Source organism: Otolemur garnettii, unplaced genomic scaffold (genome assembly GCF_000181295.1).
Source record: "Otolemur garnettii isolate 467f Iridium unplaced genomic scaffold, OtoGar3 scaffold00032, whole genome shotgun sequence".
Classification (NCBI taxonomy): Eukaryota; Metazoa; Chordata; class Mammalia; order Primates; family Galagidae; genus Otolemur; species Otolemur garnettii.
This window is the reverse complement of record NW_003852427.1, coordinates 11,771,847-11,781,820: the sequence shown is the minus strand read 5'-3', so window position 1 is coordinate 11,781,820 and position 9,974 is coordinate 11,771,847. Positions and strand designations below refer to the sequence as shown.

General features: G+C 41.6%; 1 protein-coding gene across 1 annotated transcript in view; it reads left to right on the top strand.

Annotated features, from left to right (window-relative positions):
- GK5 (glycerol kinase 5 (putative)) overlaps positions 1 to 9,974 on the top strand; it is a 70,382-nt gene that overhangs the window by 49,360 nt on the left and 11,048 nt on the right. Inside the window, exons 12-13 of the mRNA XM_023513050.1 lie at positions 4,380 to 4,488; positions 7,968 to 7,981. Coding sequence (XP_023368818.1) covers positions 4,380 to 4,488; positions 7,968 to 7,981 — 123 coding nt within the window. The remainder of the gene's footprint in view (positions 1 to 4,379; positions 4,489 to 7,967; positions 7,982 to 9,974) is intronic.

Here is a 9,974-nt window from a genome sequence, read left to right as displayed (position 1 = left end):
TACTGAGGGTGACATAATGAAACTCTATCTTAAAAAAAAAAGAGAAAGAGAGAGAGACAGGAAAGATCAGAGGCAAAAAATGTGAAAGGTAGTCTCTCTTTTCTGAAATATTACTTTTGCTCTGAAAGTAATAAATGATAATGTGATAATTAAAGAAATAAATATATAAACTTTCCTGAGCTGAGTTTTCAGACCCAAATGTTTTACCAAGTTAAAAAAAATAAAGACATATGTGGATGAATTGTCTGAATCCCAAAGGTGAAATAAATCTTCAAGATAGGAAAAACAGTTTTATTTGTAAAGAATCAGATTGGAGGGGTGGTGCCTGTGGCTCAAGGAGTAGGGTGCCAGCACCATATGCCAGAGGTGGTGGGTTCAAACGCAGCCCTGGCCAAAAACAGCAAAAAAAAAGAAAGAAAAGAAAAAGAATCAGATTAGAATTACTTCTAACAGATAGAAAGTAGTCCAGACAAAAAAAGGACAACAAGCCAATTTCTGGTTTCTACCTAAGATATTATTCATGTTAAGTGTAAAACATTTCTTGGCAATGTAGTATATGCCAAGCATATTCTGAGCATATTATCCAAGGAGACACTCCAGCCAAAAGCAAATAGAACAAAGAACTCAAAATTTAGAAAGCAAGGGCTAGGCGCTGTGGCTCCTGCCTGTAATCCCAGCACCCTGGGAGGCTGAGGCAGGTGGATTGCTTGAGCTCAGGAGTTCCAGACCAGCCTGAGCCAGAGTGAGCCCCAGTCTTTAAAAATAGCCAGGCATTGTAGTCACAACCACTGGGGAAGCTGAGGCAAGGGAATCACTTGAGCCCGAGAGTTTGAGGTTGCTGTGAGCTATGATGCCATGGCTTTGTACTGAGGGGGACCAAGTGAGACTGTCTCAAAAAAAAAAAAATGTTGTGGTTATGCTACAAAGGAAAATAGTGTTTCTGTTAAATGTTTCCAATGGTACTCTCATTTTTCTTCCCCTAAATGCTTTAATTTTATGAGGTGTAATTTATGGGGCAAATTGCTGGTCAGGACTAGACAATAGAGTGTATATTGTTTCTCTTCCTGATTCTCTTTTCTGTTTATTTATGTTTTTATTTCGAGTCCATGTAAATCCCTTTCGGTACATACACACACAAACACAAAATCCTGTTCTGAATGTTTAGAAAAGGAAAAGAGTGGAACATCTCACTTTGTTATGTAATATGGTTAAAATTGCATAGTTTTTAAAAAAGTATTAAAATAGTACCCAGCCACCTGGAAATTTGAAGTGTCTTTTCTTAAGTTGTATAGGGCCAAGAAAAACATTTTGAAACACAAATTAATGGTGTTCCAAAAGGTAAAGAAAATGATTATAGTTCTGTAAAAACAGTACTTAAAGGAAGTAGAGATGGGGGGAGTGCGGGCCTCGCTTTTTGCTCAGGCTAGTGGTCTTGAACTCATGAGCTCAAGCTATCCACCTGCCTCGGCCTCCCAGAGTGCTAGGATTACAGGCGTGAGCCACCACGCCTGGCCTTGTCTTCAAGTTTGGGTTGTTGCTGCGGCTATGCCTATTGTATTGCCTGGGGCTGGGGCCGGAGAGGCCAAAGGGAAGAAAAAGAATTCTGCCCATGTGTTCTGCTTGCAGTTATATACGCCTGTGTTGCTGGGCTGCCGCTGCCCCAACCACAGGACTGGTTGGGAGCCAGGTCCTGAGAGAATGCTTAAAAAAAGAGAGAGAATCAACAACCTGGTTTGTCCTGTAGAGACCCAACGCCTTGTCTCCTGTTGCTCAGACCGGAAAGACTGGGCTTCTTGTGCGGCTCTTCGTATTTGCGCCCAGTGTACAGATCCAGGTTTCAGGCTTCTGGCTTCAGGCTGTCCCTGAGTCTGAGCCAGGAGATATCACAGAAAGTAAAACACAGGAAGCTTCCTGCCGACTGGGTGGTACTTTGGGCTCTCCTGTTGCCTGCTGACATTTTCTGTAGAGTCCCATTTAGCTTTTCCGTGCATTCCATCCAGGATTCTTAGTTGCATTGGAAGGAGCGATGTGGAGTGTGCTTTTTCTAAGACTTTTCATTGATAAGCTCATTTGAAAACAGTTTAAGTGGAGGGTTATTTAAAGAAATAATTCAAGTAAGGGATGGAACAAACAGTGAATCGCTTTTTTTCTGTTCATTTGTTACCAGAAATTTTCCTTAGTTGTCTGTCTGTTTATCCATATCTGGTATTAATTTAAAAATTTAGACAAAGTGTAGATTTTAAAAGCAATATTTTCTTTTTATATTAGTTTTTGAATGCTAAGGATATTTTGATGTATTATCTGGGCATTTTAAACAAAATAATGAAATATAGATCTGATAACTATCAATTTGGTTTTTGTTTTTTTTGAGACAAAGTCTCAAAACCCAGGCACTCACCCTGGGTTGAGTGGCATCATAGCTCACAGCAACCTCAAACTCTTGGGCTTGATCAATCCTCTTGCCTCAGCCTCCCAAATAGCTGGGATAACAGGGGCTACCTACCACAACACTCGGCTGGTTTTTCTATTTCTTAGTAGAGACGAGGTCTTGCTCTTGCTCAGGCTGATCTTGAACTCCCGAGCTCAAGCAATCTGCCTGCCTCAGTCTCCCAGAGTGCTAAGATTACAGGTGTGAGCCACCGCACCTGGCCTATCAATTTGAATAAAATTTGTAATTATTAAGTGATTCTCATTAGATTGAACTTTAACATAGGTGCTCCTTACATGCCTGTCTTTGGACAACTGTTTGTTACAAAGTATAGAAAAATCATAGAATGAAATCCAACAAACTTAATTAAGACTTTCCAAAGCCAGCAGTACCCATTACGGCTGCTTTTTTGTCTGATCTATGCTGTAAGTCCTCCCTGCTCATTCAGGAGTCACTTCACATACAGTTATATCCAAATGATCAATGGTATTCAACTTCATTAGTCAACAGGGAAATGCAGGATCAGACTACGTGCAATACTACCACAGTAGCTAAAATGAAACACATTGACAATATTAATTATTGGCAAGAATACAGGATAACTGGAATTCTTAGGCTGCTGGCAGGAGCCTTTAAATTGGTATAACTACTTTGAAAAACTATCTGAGAGTATCTATTAAAGCTAGTCCTCAATGCGAAGACCCTAGCACTTCCATCCCTTGATATTAACAAAGATGAATAAATATATGTCCACCAAAAAATAATGTGCATGAGTTTTCAGTATGGCCTCTTTGTATCAGCCAAACACTGGAAACTACCCTAAGGCATAGCAGTTGTAAAACACATTGACAACTTGTGTATGGTTACATAATGTAGGGGAAGAGTGAATGGAACAACTACCTGTAACAATGTGAACGACTTGTCACAAGCATGATATGGAACAGTTTGTATCTTGATCTGAGTGTGGGTAACCTGGATGTATTCACACAGTGAAAATCTGGCTATGTAGTTTTAAGGTTTATGCATTTTTTTGTATGTGTGTTATGTATTTCTTTCTTTTTTTTTGCAGTTTTTGGCCGGGGCCTGGTTTGAACCCGCCACCTCTGGTATATGGGGCCAGCGCCCTCCTCCTTGAGCCACAGGCACCGTCCATGTTATATATTTCAGTAAAAAGTTTACTGAATGAGTTGTCTTGATTTTTTTTGTTTGCTTGTTTTTTTAAAAATTTTACTTTTTGTGTATTTTTTTTTTTTTGACCCGGAGTCTCACTGTGTTGCCCTCAATAGTGCTTTGGCATCATAGCTCACAGCAACCTCAAACTCTTGGCCTTAAGTGATTCTCTTGCCTCAACCTCCCGAGCAGCTGGGACTACAGGTGCCGCCACAACACCTGGCTATTTTTTGGTTGCAGTTGTCGTTGTTGTTTAGCAGACCCGGGCCAGGCTCAAACCCGCCAGCTTTTGGTGTATGTGGCTGGCGCCCTTACTCACCGAACTACGGATGCCGAGCCTTGTGTATTTTTTTGTTCTTAGCCCCTTATTGAACTCATTAGATGGAGTAGTTTTCCACTTGATTCTCTTGAGTGTTACAGATATATGATACTTTCATTAGAAAACTAATATGGCACTTATCTTTGGGAGAATAATTTTTAGTGCCAAAAATCACACACAGAATTGATTTTTTTAAGCAGCCATATGTCTTTAAAAGAAAAAGTGTCCTGCATACAGCACCTGAGAAGGCCTTCTGATGTCCCTTCTGTGGCTCACAGACCTATGCAGTGTGAGAGCTCAGAGGGCCTTAGTGTTGTCCCTGTTAAGTGAGTGTCCCTTTACATTATGTTCATAAGAAGTGTGGACATAGTCATAACACATGTAATTCTGTTTATCCCTCTGCAAACGCTTTGTTTAGTTTTCGGAGTTTCTCGGTTGTTGGTTGATTGGTTGTTCTTGCAGATCTTTTCACAGATGCTGCTGACACTGAGAAGATGGCCAGAAGTTTGGAAGATTCTGAGGGAGTTTATTTTGTCCCATCTTTTAGTGGATTGCAGGTATTTCTTTACAAGTTAATGATAATTACTAACATTTTCCTTCTTTTACCATACTCAAAATTATGTATCTACCACTCTGTTACCTGAAAATTTGGGTACTAAACAGAATGAAGATGAAAGCTGTGTTCTAGGGGTGAGCTGTTTGGGCTCTGAGCTGGCACCAGTTCCACAAGAGAGTAGGATGTCCCTGAGTGGGACCCTCCTGGTTTGGCTTTTACTACAGAGTTCATTTGGTTTCTGCTTAGAGCTCTTTCCCTGGAGAACCAAAGAGTAGGAGTTGCCAAGTTTATCACAGAACTTTTATGTAAGACCTGGGATTACTTTATCATGACCCAAACAGCCATTTCCCAATGGGGGAAATACGTCAGCAGAATGGCATTCTTAGAGCAGCGGTTCTCAACCTCCCTAATGCCTCCTAATTCTGCGACCCTTTAATACAGTTCCTCATGTTGTGGTGACCCCCAGCCATAAAATTATTTTCATTGCTACTTCATAACTGTGATTTTGCTACTGTTATGAATAGTAATATAAATATCTGCTATGCAGGATGTATTTGCATTGTTACAAAGGGGTTGTGACCCACAGGTTGAGAACCAACGCTGACTTAGAAGAAGTATACAACTGAGAGTTAGAAAACAATGTCAAGGTCCGTACACCACACGCACTCATACATATATACCATGGGTGCATATATTTTGCAGTTGCATTTATAGATTTCATTAACTATTTAAAAAATCAACATCTCTTTTTGCTAATTGTAGTAGAGTATTTGTTCCTTTGCTAATCAAAAAGTAAACCTGGTAAAAAATTTGATTTTGTAACATTTCACTTTGTATTTAATTGAAAGACCTGTGATGGTGCGTTTGATTTTAGAATATTGTTACAAAGACTTAAAACTTTTCAAGTATATTATTATGAACAAAATTACTCTTTCGGGAAAGCTTAAACTAGTCCTTTTAATCCTGCTCTAAATGTTTTTTCTTTCAAAAAATAAAGTTTCTTGGGTGGCGCCTATGGCTCAAAGGAGTAGGGGGCCGACCCCACATGCCAGAGGTGGTGGGTTCAAATCCAGCCCCAGCCAAAAACTAACAAACAAACAAAATAAAATAAAGTATCTTTATCCTAGTCCATCCCATATTCAGACAATCAGTTACAAAAAGTCCAAAAGTTGAAAATTTTGGTGATTTAATGTAGAAGCTGGTGGGGGGAGGTGAATTATAGCAGGTTTTTTTTTTTTAAGAGACAGAGTCTCACTTTGTCGCCCTTGGTAGAGTGCCATGGCGTCACAGCTCACAGCAACCTCCAGCTCTTGGGCTTAGGTGATTCTCTTGCCTCAGCCTCCTGAGTAGCTGGGCTACAGGCCTCCACCACAACGCCCAGCTATTTTTTTGTTGCAGTTTGGCTGGGGCCAGGTTTGAACCCACCACCCTCAGTATATGGGGCCAGCGCCCTACTCACTGAGCCATAGGCACTGCCCAATCAGGGTATTTTAAATCTTTAATAATTTTAAACTTCCAAACTAGATTTTATTATTTGTTTATTTATTTTCTGAGGCAAAGTCTCACTTTGTCACCCTCTGTAGGGCATTATAGCTCACAGCAACCTCAAACTCTTGCGTTCAAATGATTCTCTTGAGAGAATCCTGAGTAGCTGGCACTGTAGACACCCCCCACAATGCCTGGCTATTTTTTTAGAGATGGAGTCTCGCTCTTGCTCAGGCTAATCTCAAACTCCTGAGCTCAAGTAATCCACTACCTGGGCCTACCAGAGTGCTGGGATTATAGGCATAAGCCGCTGTGCCCAGCCAAACTAGATTTTAAAATGAGGATTATTTTAATGTCTGTGATATTTTTCTTCCATGTATAATATCCTAAAGGATTGAAAGCTTATGACCTGCATAGAGAGACTGATTGCATCCTCTCGGGGGTGATGTGAGGCAATCACTAAGTTGCACCCAGGATAGGACAGAAAGTGAAAGGTATTCATCTAATGGAGGTTTTAGGAGGAAGGTTAGATGACTGTCATCAGCATAAATAAAGTTTGGTTAAGTTACTGTTGATTCTCCCCTCTTTGAAAAATGGGCTGGAGGACTAAGTGACTTTGTCATAGCAACTGTCTTTGAAAAATAACATAAAGTGTTTTTTTGGTTTTTTTTAGAGACAGAGTCTCATTTTGTCACCCTTGGTAGAGTGCCGTGGTGTCACAGCTCCCAGCACCCTTTAGCTCTTGGGCTTCGGTGATTCTCTTGCCTCAGCCTCCCAAGTAGCAGGGACCACAGGCACCCGCCACAATGCCCGGCTATTATTTTGTTGCAGTTTGGCCGGGGCTGGGTTTGAACCTGCCACCCTCAGCATATGGGACTGGCACCCTACTCACTGAGCCATAAGTGCTACCCAACATAAAGTGTGTGAAAAAAAAACCCAAAGTATTGCACAAGCCCAAAAGATTTAGATACAACTATCACATATAGGATTTTTACCTTTGTTTTGATAATAAAATGTCTATGTCTGGCCATGAATGCAACCTGGCAAGAAAGGGATGGGATGACTGCAGGCCAAATAGTCACCTGAGTAAAATGAAACTCTTAGTTGGAAACTGGACGTTAATTCAGAAAACAAGAGTGTATTGATACCAAGCTTTTTAGGAAATAGGGGAGAAGATCAACTCTAAGCTGCCTGTGTCGAGAACTAGAGGAAAATGAAGGGGAATGGAAAGAAGGAAGGCTGGTTCAGTGATCTGTGGTACTGCCTTTAGATATTGGGAGTCAAGACATGGAAGCCTGTGCTTTGGAGAGTGAAGTACTAAATAAAGCAGGTGTTGGAGGCAAGAATCAGTGGTCATCTACTTAGATGTTTGAGTTGCTGTGAGATGGCAGTAGTAGGATAGGTAGGATGGAAGTCAAGTCCAAGTCTTCAGAGGGTGAGGAATCGTGTTCCAGTGATGTTTTTTTTGTTTCCAAGGAACGAGCTTGCTTAAGCCAATTGGAGAGAAGCTGGCTTTTCTCATACTCCTGAGAACTGGAGTGGAAGGGAGCCAGCAGCTGACTTAGCAGTTCTTGGTGTTCTTTGGTTTCTTGCTTCTTTGTGTAGTTCTGCCTTTTCGATTTTCATTGCCAGCTTTGTTCTGTCTCCTTTCTTCCTCATAGCTTCTGCTTAAGTGTTATTATTTTGTTATCCTTTCTGCTTCTTCACAACTTAGAAATGGCACGTACAACCTTCCTCCACATTATGCATCCTTTGAGCTTCAGTTCCCCCATTGATGGAGTCTTTTTCTTAGTGTTTCCTACTTTCATTTTCCAAGTGGAAGGATCTCTTTATTTATCTTTTCAAGCTTTGTTCAGACTTTGAGCCAATAGTGTTCACTCCCCTACAGTCATGGTGGTTGTAGAGGGTCCAGGGTACATGGTGGCTTTAGACAGCAGCTGTTTCCTTAGAAGGGCATGAGACCAACTGCACCTGCTATGATTACCATCTCTAGTCTCTAGTGTTACAAGTGACTGGGCATGTGAGTGGGGGAAAGGATAAGGGAGATATACGATGCTGATGTGGGCCTAAAAAAATAATAGGGGAAAGGAAATGTCTGCTAACACTAGGATCAGAATGGCCCAGAGTGGTCACAGGAAGTTAGGACAGGGTCTTCGGTCTCTGTGATGTGGAATCATGATAATCCTTTGCCCAACAGCCATAACTGAAGCCACTGACCCAGCATAGAGCCAAGTTAGTTATAGCAGCCACAGAATGAGTGGAGGGAACACCTTGGAAGAGTTCAGAAAGCACAGTGAAAGGGTTATGAAGAAAGTCAGTAGAGGTACGAAGCATTTAGATAAGGAATACTAATAAAATAATAATGGTAGTGGCAGCTACCCTCCTTACTCTCATCAGGGACTGTCCTAAGTTCTTTATGTGCATTATTTCATGTAATCCTCAATAACTCAACAAGGCGGGAGATACTCTCATTCCGAAGATAAATTTAGATAAATCTCTTTCTTCTTTTTTTTTTTATTTCTTTATTTTATTTTTTTTGAGACAGAGCCTCAAGCTGTCGCCCTGGGTAGAGTGCCATGGCATCACAGCTCACAGCAACCTCCAACTCCTGGGCTCAAGCAATTCTCCCGCCTCCGCCTCCCAAGTAGCTGGGACTACAGGCTCCCGCCACAACGCCCAGCTATTTTTTTTTGTTGTAGCCATCGTTGTTGTTTGGCAGGCCTGGGCTGGATTTGAACCCGGGAGCTCAGGTATACGTGGCTGGTGCCTTAGCCACTTGAGCCACAAGTTCCGAGCCTTTCTTTTTTATTTTTTAAAGCAAAAATGGAACTAAGTTTATTGAGGAAGAGAAAGATGGGCGTACAGAGTCAGAAAGCTTACAGAGCAGTATACATTTGCCATGGATAGCAAATAGGCCTCTATTGTCAGTTCCACTAGGCAAAGAGGCCAGTACTGTTAAATCTCTTGCTAAATCTCAGGTAGTAAGTGGCAGAGCTGATTTTGGAAGCCAGACATTCTGACTCCATTCTGCCATTCTTCCTCACGGTACAGCATAAAATATTATAGCAGTGGGAATACACAGCAGGAGACAGAAGAACTTGCATTCAGAGTCAGATTGACAAGGACAAGAGGAGGCATGTTGCCATTAACCATCCTGCAAATTCCCATCCGATTTGGCTGAGATCCCAGTGGTGACAGGAGCCCCGGGGGAGGTAAATTTATGCCTTAGTAGGACATTTCTGGTTTGCTCCGGGTGCCAGACAGAACTTTGATGAGTCCTGTTATTCCTAGTTGGTCGATGCTTCTGTGGAGGCCCACTGTATATAGTCAAAAATCTGCCGATAACTTTTATTTGGGAGACAGAGTTTCACTGTTGCCCAGCTAGAGTGCCTTGGCTTCATCATAGTTCACTGTACCCTCAAACCCCTGAACTCAAGCAATCTTCCTGCCTCAGTCTCCTGAGTACCTGGGACTACAGGCCTACACCACCATCCCTGGCTAATTTTTTCTATTTTTAGTGGAGGGGGTGTCTCACTCTTGCTAGTTTTGAACTCCTGAGCTCAACAATCCTCCTGCCTGGGCCTCCCAAGATGCTAGGATTACAGGTGTGAGCCACTGTGCCTGATCAGCATATAACTTTTGACTCCTTCTAAACTTAACCACTAATAGCCTTTTGTTGACTGGAAGCATTATCGATAGCATAAGCACTTGATTAATACATATTTTGTATGTATTACATGTATTCTTACAATAAAGTAAGATAGAGAAAAGAAAGTGTTATTAAGAAAATCAAAAGGAAGAGAAAATATATTTCTACTTTTTAAGTAGATGTGAATCACTGTAAAGGTCTTCATCTCCTTGCCTTCTTCACCTGGAGTAGGCTGAGGAGGGGGAGGAAGAGTTGGCCATGGCTGTCTTGGGATGGCAGATACAGAAAAAATCTGCCTGTAAGTCAGTTGTCCTCAACCTTCCTAATGCCGCGACCCTTTAGTACAGTTCCTCATGTTGTGGGGACC